The sequence below is a fragment of the Amblyomma americanum genome, chromosome 10, assembly GCF_052857255.1.
Source record: "Amblyomma americanum isolate KBUSLIRL-KWMA chromosome 10, ASM5285725v1, whole genome shotgun sequence".
Taxonomy (NCBI): Eukaryota; Metazoa; Arthropoda; class Arachnida; order Ixodida; family Ixodidae; genus Amblyomma; species Amblyomma americanum.
Genome location: NC_135506.1, coordinates 24,259,751 through 24,274,885, shown reverse-complemented (window position 1 = coordinate 24,274,885; position 15,135 = coordinate 24,259,751). Strand labels below are relative to the sequence as shown.

The 15,135-nt window shown below is 45.8% G+C and overlaps 1 protein-coding gene across 1 annotated transcript; it reads right to left on the bottom strand.

The window, feature by feature from the left end:
- On the bottom strand, positions 1–13,648 carry LOC144108039 (mutS protein homolog 4-like). The gene is made up of 5 exons (XM_077641321.1): positions 13,633–13,648; positions 10,436–10,510; positions 7,532–7,650; positions 4,046–4,146; positions 1–292 (listed from the first exon to the last, which is right to left on the bottom strand). Exons 3-5 carry the CDS (start codon positions 7,641–7,643, stop codon positions 92–94), a joined length of 414 nt encoding a protein of 137 aa, XP_077497447.1. The 5' UTR covers positions 7,644–7,650; positions 10,436–10,510; positions 13,633–13,648; the 3' UTR covers positions 1–91.
- Between the last annotated feature and the right edge of the window lie 1,487 nt (positions 13,649–15,135).

The window sequence follows — 15,135 nt, the reverse complement described above, 5'->3', positions numbered from 1 at the left end:
TGGTATGTCAAACACTTTAACACTGAAAAACTATGTTCGCTCAACGGCCGTAAAAGAGATCCGTTAAGGTGCTCGAAGCCAAATTGCTCTGTCATTCTGTGTCCAAGTGGCCAGACTCCAAACTCTTGCGGAGATCCATCAATTGCCGGGCCTTCTGCTGTTCCTCGAGCAGGCGCAATCGCAGTTCTTCGCCTTCCAGCTTGGAGTGTTTTGCCAGCACCATAAGAGTGCCGGCGAGTTCGATCTCGGCCCGCTCCAGCTTTCGCATGATGTCATCTTCGTATAGCGGACCCTGGAAGTTTTCAACAGAAGATTATGCACTCTCTCGAGTGGTCAAAAAGCGACGGTGAAGATTCGACCGTTTTCCTTGCAGGAGCAGTGTGCCACTCTCGAGCTTCAGAGATATACAAGAGCAGCAACTCGTGCTGGCATGTATGATACGCTGTCTTTGTATGCTTTACTGTGATAGTCGTGGTGTCAATGCTTACTGTACCACCAACGCAAATTTACTTACGGCTTTGACAGACAGCACGGCACATTGAAATACAGGTTCATTAATCGGAAAGCCTAACATCATTAATCACCCCTTATATGCTTTCAACATGTCCCAATATTTCAATAAGGAAAAATGTACCGCTATTCGACACTTAGTTTCAACACTGGTGACATTATAATCATGCGACAGGAGACCCCTACTTTTATGGCTGCAAGACTTTCATTTGAGCTAGTTGGTTGTAGCTTGACATGGTTTACGCAAAAAGCGTACAGGCGCTAAAAGACGTCATCGTCTTTTAGCGCCTGTACGCTTTTTGCGTAAACCATGTCAATTTATGGCTGCATTTGTTCGTTGAAGGAGGATTTGAAAAGATGGCTTTCTTGTGGTCAGCGCGGTGTACACAGTCTGATAACAATGTCATTTTTTTTCATAGAAAAGGCATTTAATGAAGCATTTTCTCTCATCAGCATTAAGAAAGAAGCTCCAGTCAGTGCTGGTATTTCCAACAGATGGAGTCACTGCGTTCACACAGCAATCATATTCTGGCCATATACCGTTGAGACAGGCCTAATGAAGTAGTAGCAGAATAACTTTATTCATAGGAAGAGTGATGAAGAGAATCACGGGATATTTGGATTATAAAGTTTATAATGGGCTCTCTTCCAGTCTGGACGTCAGGTGGCTACACAGTATACCCTAGCAGTCGAAATGGGCATCGACTCAAATAAAGCATTTCCTCCTAGGAAGAAAAGAGCTCGAAATAAGTCATATCCTACGTATGTAGGGGAAGAAAATTTGACGTTTTGTCAAACTCGGCGATAAGTATTTTAAAAATTTAGACACCCGTATGACCATACTAGAGAATCAAATGCTTAGCATGAAGAGTCACATACTAAGCATGAAAAACGCAATGGGCCTAATGAACACAATTCATTATTAGTAATATGGCATTCGGATGCTCAGCCCGAGCACGCGGGATCAATTCTGGCCATGTTTCGATGGAGGTGCGAAATGCAAGTGACATCCATGTGCTGTGTGATGCCAGTGCATGTTAAAGATCCCCATGTGGTTGAAATCATTCCGGAGCCCTCCACTATGGTGCACCTTTCCCTTTTTCTTCTCCCTCTTCCTCATTCGTCCCTTCCCTGACGCCGCAGTGGACCGTGACCTGAGGGAGAGTATTGCTTGTTGCTGAGTTGTTGTTGGGGGTTTGGGGGTGAACGTTGTTTTGCTGTAGCAGCTCGCTTCACATTTCCCTGCGTTGCGATGGTTGCATACCTCACCGGCAGTGAACTGCCACCTTCAGCCATGCTTTTCTGCCTCGCCTGATAATGTAGACACGAGCGATTCAACTCGGACGATGAAGGCTCCATAGTCCCGCAACCTCACTCTCCGAAAGCTGAAGGCCAACTGATGGCGGGGACTTTCCCTTTTGTGCACTCTATAGCCGCATTAAAATGAATAGGACAGTGGACAGACATGACAATAACTGAATTACTGTAATGTATTTACATTAATTTAATTGCTTTTCTTGGTAATTTGTGAAGTGATTAATTACTCTTCTGTTCAGGTAATTTAGTAATGTAATGAATTACAGATGGGAAGCAATTTGGGGGAAAGTAATCTATTGCTGTGGAAATTAATTTTGTTAAGAATGTGCCACTGCTCTTTGTGTCAGCAATGATTTCTCATTTGTTGGGTTGCGCACCTCGAAAGCAGGAGCAAAGCGCAAAAAGCATGGGCCAGCAAGCCAGCGAAGTTGAAAACGTGGCTGAGAGGCGATATGAGTACGCGGCCTTTTTACCATCACCTTCAAACCGTGAAAATCTATGCAGCTACTTGCACTTCATACGAACCTAGATATGCAATTTTACGATAATCTAGTTGTGCCCAAGGATGAAAAAAATTTTCATCATGCACAAGACAGGGTTGCCCTTAAACACATCAGTAGAAGGGCAGCAGCATGGCAAAGCATCCTATTAACCTTGTCTTCAAAGCAGGGCAAAAATTTTGATGCTCATTTTGAAGCTCAGCTGCTCCTGAAATTCAATTCAGCAAACTGAGAAATCTGAAATGAATGTACTAGCTGTGCCCACTGTACTTTTTGTATCTATGAAAAGGAAAAACAAATTTAAAAGTAATTGCAAATACTTTCTAAAAGTAATTGCAATGTAATGTAATAACTATTTCTAAGCAATAATTAGTAATGTCAGTTAATGACATTTTGCAATTTTTCATGAAAGTAATTTTTCCATGTATGACAGTGGCGCACTGTATTTCCTAGCGTATCTCGTGGAGGCAGTTCACGCGTATCACATTAAGTCAGGTGGGACGTGGGATCTCGTCCAGTGCATGCGGCAGAGGGGGCCAGCTGCTAATGCCTCGAGTGTGATCTGCTTAACGTAATCTGAGTGAGATGGCGACCCCCAGGGAGGAAGAGAGGTGACCCGAAACCACGGTGACCCAAACCTGTTTACTTTCATCGCAAAAGTCGACTTGCCCCTTCTAGGAGGGGGAGAGTCACAGTTTGCAGTGCGAGGAGCAATGTTTCTCTCTTGCCTGGGCAGCGGCGGTGGCACTCCTCCCTTCTAGGAGGGGTGATGACGTCACTCGCGTGCCGCGTTTCTGCCACGCCTGCTTGCCAAGCTACAGCGCAGTTTTCGCACAACAAGCCAAGCGATGCTTTTGCATTAACAAAGCAAATTGACGCAGCACCTACCTTAAATGCTTTCTTAGTAACTTTCCTTCAGAAATTTGGATGGTGCGGAAATCTAAAAGCTAGCACCTGTGCTACTCTGCTCATGTGGAGAGCATATATACTGGGAGCTTAAGGGAAGCCCACCAATAATTTTAAAGATAGCACTTTTGAGGTATAAAGCCTGGCTTTTGAGCCTCGGCAACGCCAGTGTTGGCGCGGACATCAGAACACTGACGAATAATGTTAACTAGTAAGCTAGTTAACTAATTTCTAACGGTTAATTTTTAACTATTACAATTTGACTCTTGACTGCAATGCGAGACTTGTAGCTAGCCTTTAGTAATAGCCATAGGATATTTTAGAATTTCAAAAACGCGATTGCCTTCGGAGCTGTGGCTCAAAACATTTTCGCTATATTGCGCTTCTTACGAAAAGTGAACATTTTTTGAGCATGCCATGGTGGAAGGAAAGACATGGAGCATGCACAGCGATGCCCAATAGTACACGACACTTTGTGGTGCATGCGCCACATGACCTTGTCCCACCCGTGATGCGGTGCTCGCCGCTGCTCCAGCCCAGAAGGGGAAGAAAGGTCATGTGACACGTGCGCAACCATGCACATGAGCAGTTGGGCCTTGCGGAACCGGATTGTGCCTGCTGTGTAATTAACTACACTGTACCTGCAGTGTTCACGCGCATGCGTGCTCAACCAGTGTGTTGAGCGATGTTTGTTCGACCTCCAGAGAGGCCGCCACATCTCGTGAACAAGGCAGATGATACAAATATGCAGGACATGGACACGAATCAAAGCGTGAAAACCGTTTGCGGGTATGATGTCAAACTATTCATACATTGTCATCATCTCCGAGGTTGGCAGATATCTGCTCGGACACTTCGTAGGCTCTCGCCAGGACGTCACAGGGTATCTGCGATACTTCCGCCAGCTTAAGTCCTGCAAACAATGTTGTATTAAGATAAAATTAGGAAAGAAAGCCAAACTTTATTCCAAATCAAACGCTTATAATAGAGCTCTGTTCATAGAGCAATGACATTCTAGAGGTTGCGGCAGTTTATATATAGAGATGAAATGAAGTGACATGAGCTGTTCAGGACCGCACTGCCGACATTTCTGAGAAGACCTGAATATTTTTGGTGCCATTCTTGCCTTTGCTATAGACACCAGCTGCTCAGCAGTATCGTGATGTTACAGGCATGCACGCAGTTGGCGCCGGGCCTTGAGACATGGAGCAAGAACACAAAGATGAGAAAACTCGGCTGTCTTCTCGGCCTGCTGGCATCATGGGCATTCGGAGCTGGTAGCATTTGGCGGCACTTCTGAAATCTCATCTATCATGATAGCATCCAGTCATCAGGTCTGAACACAAACGATGTTGACCGATGTCAATGACGCAGAGGCAGCTTCGCCAAAAAGAGCCAAGACAAAGGAGTTTGGTGCGAATGCTGACCTATTTTTGCAAGCATTCCCTTCCGTGAAAGCCGAACAACAGGGCGAGGAAAACCTTAACCCAGCCAGTGCCGGGGATCAACGCCTGCATCGCTAGCAAGTCTGAACGCAAACGACACCTGATCTAATTGTGTCTCCCCCCGAGCACCCATTTCAGTGGCCCCTTGAGTTCGATACATCCGGGTTCCACTGTGTCTGCATCTCCTTGCTTTTGCCATACGGCAAGCGTATTTTGAAGAACTTGCCAATAGAGGTGGGCAGATGTCCTCATTTCCCCCTTTTCCCTCACTTTCAATTTGTCAGCCCTCCCCAGCCTCACTCTCATATTCAGCAAGTTTAACATTCGACTTTTCCTGATTTTTGACATGTGCTGATAATACTGAGCAATAATCGTACGCGCCCTCAACATGCTACTGGATGACGAAATTAAAGAGCTGGCGACAAAGAGGTGCACGACACAAGCGCTGTCTTGCAACTAAAATTTTATTCAGAAGGAAAACACATAAATAAAATTATGATTTAAAGGGTGTTTCATCTAAAATTGTTTCTAAAAATGGGCTTTTTGAGCTAGAAGAACGCTCTTCAGCACTGAATTGTCAGCGGTGGTGTGCATCAGAATATAGTCAAGACGTGTTTGATCAAGGCTGGTAATGTTAGTTAAAGAAACAGTCACCAAACTTTTACTTGTGTATTTTCTTCTTTCAAATGATGCATTAGATGTCATTAAACACAGGTCACCCCATGGTCATCTATGAATGCTAAATAATTTATAATTCAATTTCTTCTTGTGCCTGTTTCAGTTCTGCCTTCATCAGTCGAACGATGGCTGTAAGGATTAATTGGTGTTTAGGACATGTGAGCCATGAAAAAATAAAAAAAATACCTAATTGCTGATATGTTGTTTTTGTCATTCTAAATCTTGAAGCAAGCTGGCTTAAATGCTGTAGTTAAATAGAACTACGTATCAGCGTTTATATTTCAATTTTTTAGTGCCTCACGCAACCTAAACATCAACTACACGTCGCAGCCATCGTTCAGTTGATGAAACCGAAACAGCATGAGAGAATACATTCAGTTATTTAGTGATCGTAGGTGAATACCTAATATTCTAATCCCTAATACATATCGCTTGAAACAAGAAAACATTTAACTAATATTACGTGTCTATAGTGCTTTAACTTTTTTACTTTCACAGTTAGGCTTCTCATTTATTGGGAGGTTTGTAGCCTGCCATAAGCAATATCCATATCAGTATTTAGATTTTCGGAAGTGTCATTCTCGTCGCTGCTGCAGCGCAAGTAATTTTGGTGTTGTAGAAGGACCAAACCGAAACTGTGCAGCCGGAGACAGCATTACCCCATTTAGGAGGCTCTGGCTAACCGCGCCTTCAGGTGTTGCACAGCGGCATACCTGTCACATGTTCTCTTCCCATTCAGGAAGTTTTCCTTCCTCCTTGCCGCTCATCTTAGAGGGAGCGTGACATCACACGCTCAGCCTCCACAAGCCATCCGCTTCTGACGCCGCTGCCTCCTCTCACCGAGGGCCCTTTCGTGCAGTGAATCTTGGGAATTTGGTTCTTCATAGTTACCAGACTGCAAGCCATAGCTTGATTCTTGGCGTTTTTTAGTGAATGTGCATGCACCGGCGCAGCTCCTGTCCAGTGGAATCCGCATCAAAGTCCCATAAGCTGCGTCCGACGTGAGTTTTAATTTTCAAGTGCCAGCATTACGCTGCGCAGAGAGCAAAAGCGAAACTTGACTAGCTACCGCTGCCTTGTCATGTGAGGGCCTCTTTCCCATGATGCTTTCCTCTGTATTTTTTATGACTATGCTTCAAGAATGTCACGTGACGTTCCCTCCTAGATTCTTTTTTTTTTCATGCACCGCTCCTACATTGGCGAAGCACCCGATACCCATGCCGCCGTGCGACACCCGCTGTGTCGTTTCCTGAAAGCCATTTTTTCTTCCTTACAATCTGCGAACCCGATGCGGAGGCCAGACGTCATCAGCCGAACCAGGGTGTCAAAAACCTATAGAGTTCAAAGTAACACGAGAATCTACCTTTCATTTCTGTGAAGCTGTAACTTCGAAACTTCGCCATTATGTCAGCAATATGCCCTAAGAAACAAGTATTATGAGAAATATTAGCTGCAACCGGTGACTATATTCAGGAACATAAAGAAGAGACTGCGCATTTAGGCTCTGTAGCTTTAACTGCATTGTGAAGAAAAGTTGTTACCGAGTATAGTTCCAGAATTCGAGCCTCATCTCAGCAGCTCTGCCCTCATTCTCACTAATTATTTTGTGCCAGTTATACCTCACCTAGTAAGGTCGTCATGAAGTGAGGATGAAGATGCCCTCATGAGGGTGCCCGTCTGTCCGCCATGCATTAATATATCCTCTGATGCACAACTTCCTCGTACAATGGCCGAGGCATGCACCCCCCCTCACTCCTCTTTTCCAGTGAACATTCCAAGGTCAGCAGAAAACATGACTACAAATGGTGCATTCAGATTGGACAGAAGGTGTACATGTGACCACGGATGCGTGACATCATCGAGTTTTCGGTTACAGCAAACATAATCCCACTATGACGATGCCATAAACCTTGGAAAACTTTCCCGAGAAACATCTCCAGAAACATGTGCACTGATGACGTAGGTCGGGAGAAGTCTATTGTTGGTATTTTCAGCGCTCGACCTGCCGGCTGTTTCTCTGTCCTCCACAGCCTGTGCTGCCTCATTCCTCTATATGTACGACCAACATGCACAAACTGAAATTATAGTTCTTCGCGGCAATCGCCATCACTTCATCTCAGATCAGGACACAAGTAGGATGTTTACACAGATCTCAGAAGGGAAGAGGAAACGGACCATAGTTTCGCTCCATGCACGTCCCCCTGGCCAGCCTGTGCGTGTAGCGCAGCCTGGTGGCGCTGCTCGCGGTGCCGTCGTCGTCGCTGCTGCCCTCCGTCTCCACCTCCATGTGGTAGCTGCACCATGTGGGGATGGTCTATGAGCACATTTGTCTCGGCTCTGTGGGGAAACGAGCTGTAACTCTTCTATCTCCACAATTTCGAAAACTTTTTCTCCCTCCATCACGGCTGCTACCAACTGCGGTGAGGCTACGGCTTTCATTGACCAACCGCAGTGGCTCAGTGGTTAGGGTGCTCAGCTACTGAGCCGGACTAGCCGGGTTCGAACCCAACTGTGGAAGCCAAGGTTCGCTGGAGGCGAAATGCAAAAGGCACCAGTATGCTATGCGATGTCAGTACCCGTTAAAGGTCCCCCAGGTGATCGAAATTATTCCAGAGCCCTCTACTATAGCACCTCTTTTTCCTTCTTTCACTCCCACCTTCTTCCCTTCCCGCATGGCACAGTTGAGGTGTCCATCGAGAAGTGACAGAATTACCGCACCTTTAATTTCTTTATAACCAATCATTTTTTTCCCCTCAGTAGTGCCTGTGAGAGTGACACCTCTAGTTTACCATGGCCGCGTCCATATGCGATATGCTCCCGCCGCCATTTTGACGGGTCCCGCAGGCGGAGGAGCGGGGCAGTGATGCCATGCAGTGGATACTTTATGACATCATAAACAAGAACGAAAAATGACTCTGAGAAACGAAGAGAAGCTTGCTTAATTAATTTACACATCGTTTGTGAGCAGTGATACTGCAAATGGTCGATGTAACTTGGCCAATAGGTTCTCAGCGATTTAATCTTACCCACTGAATGCAACTGGCGACGCTTAAAAGGTGGTTCAGGGCTCCTTTGAAATAATTATATTTCGGAGAGTTGCCTTATTGCAATGATTGGACAAGGCATTATAACAAAATTAACTTTTACAAAAATACACTCTTTCGCAAAACATCCAATTGAAATTTTTTCCCTCATGACTCACAGCACCCTTTCTCCAGAGTGATAAGCACTTACATATGTAGCTTCTGCATTGCAAATTGGTTCTTTATACATGGCTGTTCTTTAATGCATTGTCGTACTTATATATGTTGGCACCATGATGTTTGTTGCCGCTATGCATTATCAATGCATGTATATGGTACAGCATATGGTTACAGTATATGGTACAGGGTGTGGCCACCGTCGACGTTACCAGCAGCAGCAGTTTCCACTGCACACGCAGACAGGGCAATCCTCCAGCCACTGCCGCACATGCGGGGAGGCTGCTTTCACGAACCTTCGGGAATTGCAAAAACTGAGTGGGTTTAATAACGACTGATCATTTCTGTCAGTGTGCAGAGTGACTGACGAACACTGCTGCTTCGAAGGACCTGTGCCACATGATGCGAAAAGTGAAATTACATAAGGGCCTGCATTACATGTGCTTGTATTGAGAGCAGTATCACATGTAACTTGTGGGGTTGTAATTAGAGGGATAAATTCAACACCGCCTTGCTGCGAGGGGGAACAAAGAATTGACACTACGAGTGACAAAAACACGGCATTTATTGCTGCAACAATAATAACACCAGCTAGCAACAAAAGAATTGGATGGGACACTTAAGGGTATGACGTGATAGCTTAATAGGTCAATTTCCTTATATGAAGAATTAGCCAATCTCTACATTCGTAGATTCGTGGGAGCCCTCATACCACTCCTGACACAGTGGTGCAGCAGTTAAGTGATGCGCCACTGCCCTGCGATGACAGGTGCTGCCACCGGTGGGCTTTGTGTGACCCAGGTTGCTTTTCCTGAGCAACCATGTCATTAATTTAACTGCCACCTGACACGGTGGGCAGTTTGCTCACAATTCGGTGGGCAGGTTGTGGATAATTCTGCAAGGTCACATGACCTATGTGGCACGCCTGCCTCCTAGGTTTCTTCACTGGTGATTTTTTGTTGATTTTTCACTGACTGCCAACAACACCGACAACGATGCCGGATTTTCTTCGACACAGGCTCTCTAACGCTATCACGTTAATACGCAAAAGAATCGAGGTCATCTGGCTCACCAGCAAAGTTACGAGCGAACATTCACCCATGCTTGCTGGTGGAGAGCAGAGCGTTGCGCCGAAACATCCGTGCGTAACGAGTTCCTGAGCCGAAGAGGAAGAGTTATCCCCTGTGCGCACGCGCAGCAACCCTACCGTCCGTGGTGCTTGTGGCACTGCAACGCCGGCTCCCTTCCTTGTCAGTTAAGGTAATCAGAAACTAGGGAAGACTCATCGCAGGAAAGCAAACCAAAGGGAATGGGGCGGGGCGAGTCCCCACAAACATTGTACAAACATCTATAGAGTGGAGAACTCCTTACTTACCTGAAGAACCTGAAAGAATAGAATAGTGGGGATTTCTGTCTATTTCATGCATAAATCCAGTTTGGAATGAACCTGCCATCAGTGCATGACACAAGTATTGCTGTTTGGTTGCGTCATGTTCCAGAGAGTGCCATAAGAAATGAAAAATTATCACCATAGTGCAACAGTTCCTCATTCTCATGAAGAATGCATGCATATGTAATTCTTTTATGCAGATCATGTCTAAGCGTTTGAGAGTTTCAATTAGCATAGCAGAGATGCACTATATCCTGGCTGTATACAGGGCCAGCCGGGTGCCTATACCGTACATGCGCAGTGGCAGTGCATGCCTAGGCCAACTGGTCTCTTGAGCCATCTACAGCAGCAATGAGTTGCTGTCTGGTTGTGCTCAAATCTATGTTAATAATTCGTGGTGAATCCCGGTTTCATCTGAGCAACCACACTACTAACTAGCTTAGGGCATTGGGTGTTATGCTGCAGAGGGCTAAAGAGACGATCCTGTACTTGCTTTATGACTTGTGGGTACATGGATTCCAGCTGTGTCATCATGTCAAAATGGGTGGCGACGATCACGAATGCCTGGAAGATGCAGAAAAAAAGATTTAAAAAAAAGGCTTCCTTTCGACTGCACACGTTTGTTACAGCACTTCTGTAATCACAGACACTACTGTAACACCAAACTGCGTGAGAGATCGAGAATACTGTACAAGCCTCTCTTAGCTCCTCCAAGCCTGCTGAAAACCAGAGCTGGAGTTTTCCTCACCCTTATCTAACAGCGATGAGCATGTCTCCGTTTGTTCCGATTTCAAGCTAATTACAATGAACAAAGAATAAGCAGTGCTTCTGGCCACAGATAAGATACTTACATTTCTCCCTGCATTGGCTCAAACATTGACTCGTTTGTTTTTTGTGCATATATGGTTTGCTAGGCCAACCACAGAATGTAAGCACATGCTATAATTGATGGTGTGCATGACATGTTGGCGTGTCAAATAAAAATAATGTAAAAATCATAGACATATGCAGATGCAGCGATGTCGCATGTGTCTTGTCAATTGTGGTACATCACTTCAAAGTTGACAATGTAAGATAAAACACAGGTGTACTCTAGAACCCCGCTGTTACCCTATCTACATGACTGTAAGTTGACCTATTTTTCCAAATTTGAAAATCCGAAGTGGAGGGTCGACTTAAAATTGAAGCCAAAGCATCGCACTATAAATAAAGGTGAGACAAACGAGATATAAGGCAATCTACAGCGTGGTTGCAATTTTGCTGCGCGGCTAGCACCAGCCCACTTCCCACACGAGGCCGCAGATTGCGGCTACTGATAAGCGGCGGTGGCCGATAACGCATTCGCGTTCTACTCTTAATAGGTGAGTCCAGGTTTCTTTTTTTGCTCTCAACCGCTCACTCGGCGCTCTAGGGAGCGTCGATAGTTGATGGAAGGGACGCTGTTCCAGTCACAGCGGTACCCTCATTCGGAACCGTAGCGGCGCCAGGGAGTGTCGGTAGCTGACGGAAGAGCCGACGCCGCTTGCGCGTACTCTGGCTCTGGCGCATTTACTACTGCTGGCCACATTTCACAAGTTTTTAATGTAGTATAGTGCTTTGTCATTCGTCATTTGTGCTATGGGTCCATCAAGTGGCCGGCGCTCGTTCCCGGCTATGTTCAAGATGGCTGTCATTCTTTACGCCGAAGAAACGAACTGCGCACTGGGCCGCAAGTTTGACGTTCGCAATGGGTGATACAGGTGTGGCAGCTGCAGCGAGGCAAAATTTTCAGCTGTTCCTCGCAACGTCGTGATGTGGCTGTTTGTGAAGTGCGTGATTTCGCTGCAGGACAATGTTAGAACGACGAGCTGTGGGACTGCAGCAGCGATCACGATGGCAGCGCTAGTAAGGACGAGTAGTCCAGTGACTAATACATTTTCATTTTGGAATGTGCTCACGGGCGCGCCCGCGCGCGGCAGTCAATAGCGGCTGGCGATAAGCGGAGGCCACAGCTGGATAGTGCTATCGTGTTCTATTATTAAAGGCCAAGTGTAAGCGACCAACAAACTTTTTTTTTTCAGAAATGCGATGTGGGGGGTCGACTTCCATTCAGTCAACTTACAATCGCGTAAATACGGTACATTCCTGTGTGCTGCATTTTCCCGGCTGCTACGTTTTCATGCGTCTTGTACCATTTTAGCTCCCAGGGAATCCCACGCAAAGGAACTTCAAACTGTGGTGTTCCCACATAGCACGGTACGAATTCCACCTTGCGTGTTCTACGCTGTATCGGTATTTTGAGAGCTTATGTTTAGCAGGCACATAATTGAGAAGGCATGCAGGCTACAGCGAGAGTCCACACTACATTGAAGCTTGACCGCCACCACCTTCAGCAGCTTTCGGCGCGCTGCGCCCATGTCAACGCCATGCATGGAGGAAGGGAAAAGAACTCAAGAGAGGCGGCTATGTCACATTTTTTGAAGCCGGCTCTCCCCTGCTTCCCACCGCTTGGTTATCGTCTCAGCGTGCTTGCGCATGCGCAGCAGGCATTGCAGCAGAGAACGCCACTGTGCCTAGCGTTACTATTGGCTACGCCACCGGTTAAAGACTCCCAGTAGTCCTTGCGAAAATGTGTGACTTCCGGCACACTTTTTCGCATGCCACTTGGATGGCGAGGGCCTCTCCTGAGCCTTCCTTCCTCAACGATGCCACACAAGCTTACGGCCAGCAGAATTTCTGTTGTGGCCATTGGTGCAGTTCTACCGCCTCTCAAGCGAGTGGGAATGACTAAGGGCACAAAAATGAAACTATGCCGCGAGACACGTACTGTCCGCTGGCAGCGCTGTACGTGCGTACGAGATGTGGCTGCACAGGTTGAGTCCGAAGGTTTTTTCCGTTATCCATTTTTTTCTTGTCCGCAGCATTAAGCACGCAATTTCTAGATTCTAACTGTGCGCAGGCTTAAAGTGGCTGCTGCTAAAACAGTGCAGAAGTGTCTTCATTCGCGCTCTCCTAGCATGCTCAGATGGACGGAGGGTGATCGCAGGGCATTTCGGAAGTTCTGCACGTGTAGAACGATCACGAGAGCCACGAAGCCTTACAAATTCCGAAGAAGTATGTTGATCTTATAATAAATAATACCTGCCACAGTGGCGTCACTTCCATTAAAAACATCAATATGTTGCCAACACAACGGAATCGTATGTCCCTGTGAACTTTTTCATGCATTGTATTTGGCGACTACATTTCCCGAATGACAGTTCTTATTTCGTGCTCCTGCGAAAAATGCAATAACGCGTTTTTGCTGCAATGTAAGCGGTCTATTGAAAAAACAATGAAAAGGAAGGACTAAAGAAAAAAAAAAAGATGAGTGCCAGCTACAGAAAGTGCTGTATATTCCTCACACACCTGATCTGTAGCCGGCGGAAATATAAGGGATAGTGTAGTGGATAGGAAAGATGAAACAGAGATGACAGGAAGGCAAGAAAGTATAACGGAAAGGGGTACATGTTGAAAGCTAAGTACAAAGACCACATTCACATGAGACAAATGAACTATCATTGGCATATTCAGAAGTGAAAAACAATGAGTTAGAAAACAAATTATCAGATTATGCAAGCATACAAAATGAAGACATACAGGTACATATTTGTTTACATGTTTGAATTAGGGTGCGGGTGAAGAGCCCCCTTGTTGAATGAACTTACGTCAGAATTAATGAGCTTCTCAGTTATTGCAATGCTCATTGCTGAACCTTCCTCTTCGCTGGTACCTAACGGGAAAAAGAACAGATGCGTGTTAATTCTGTTAACTACTGCACAGCACAAAGTGACTACAGAAAATCCTTGTTTCAGAATTTGACAATCCGCTTTGATGTTTTTCAATGTGAAGAACTTATGGTGCCACCTTTAATACCTTTTTGATGTGGTTTCAAAAGAATACAAAATTACCAAGGTGGACCAAGAAGATTAGGAGTAGACAAAGAAGACAGCCAGACAGGACACATGCGAAGCAAGCCTTAATTGTAAGGGAGTTCAATTCATCTCATGTGTTAAGGGGTTTTAAAACAAATCCACATGATACACACTCACGGGACTATAAGCTTGTGATACTTTTGTAACTGTTTGAATTTAGGTTTTTGCAAGTTTTTCCCGCAGCCAGTCTCTCTCAGCAATATATCAAAGGCAATCATTTCCTAGCGCGACTGCTCTCTTGATATATGCCATGTGCTCATTGACCTCTCTCAGCGGTCCCCTCTGCTCCTTTGTAAATCGATAGGCATAATGCTGCAAGGGGGAGGGATGGGGGAGGCAAGACGTAGTTGTGACGTTTGCCCTCACTGCTATCAAATTCAAACCTGGTCTTTTCTTTTACTTTGTCAAGGTAGGTCCTATTCAAAACGATTACTCAATACCCTTCCTCAGAACAGTAACAAAAATGTTTCTCTACATTTTCCTTGATTTCAGAGGCTGCTGGCTTGTTTTGTACAAATCCTAATGTGCCCCTCATCTCTCTCATTCTTATCTACCACACAAACACACACATGCACGCATGCACCACATACGCACATGCGGTGCCAGTAGCACAAATCCTGTCCAGGAAAAAACCTGCCACATACCCTTTTTTCCACGAGTCATCTTGGAACAAGGGTGCCAATTAAGTAGTCCCTAACTTACAAGCTGCAGATTGCAAGACAACTTATTTAGTGCAGAGACACACCAACCACACAAAGGAAACAATAAAATGTTTACAAAACTTGAGGGGCCCTTAAGCTCCGCTTTTTAGGGTATGACACGACAGCGGTCCCTTTAACGCTGTCGTTCCTCTAGCCCACGCAGACACGGACACAGTTTCCTCTTTCACAATCATGGTCATTATGTGAAAGACCACACTACATACATATAAGGCCCCACTTTAACCAAGCCATACGAATGTGCCTGCGTTGCGGTAGTGTGTCTGACTCGCAAACCGAGGGTCAGGGGTTTCTGGTGTGCTGCTGTAGGTGCCTTGATCGGGCACGTGCATCGAGGCACCCTACGCCACTGATGTGGCTGGCGCTACCTATACGAGCCGCTTGTAAGCCACCTTTTCGACCAGTCCGGATTTTCCCGTCACACGAACACCGGTTTTTCTGTGACACGGGGCCTATATGGTTTTGCTTAAGGTTGCATTGTCTGCAGCAGTGGCCCACCTGCGAGAGCAAAATACCA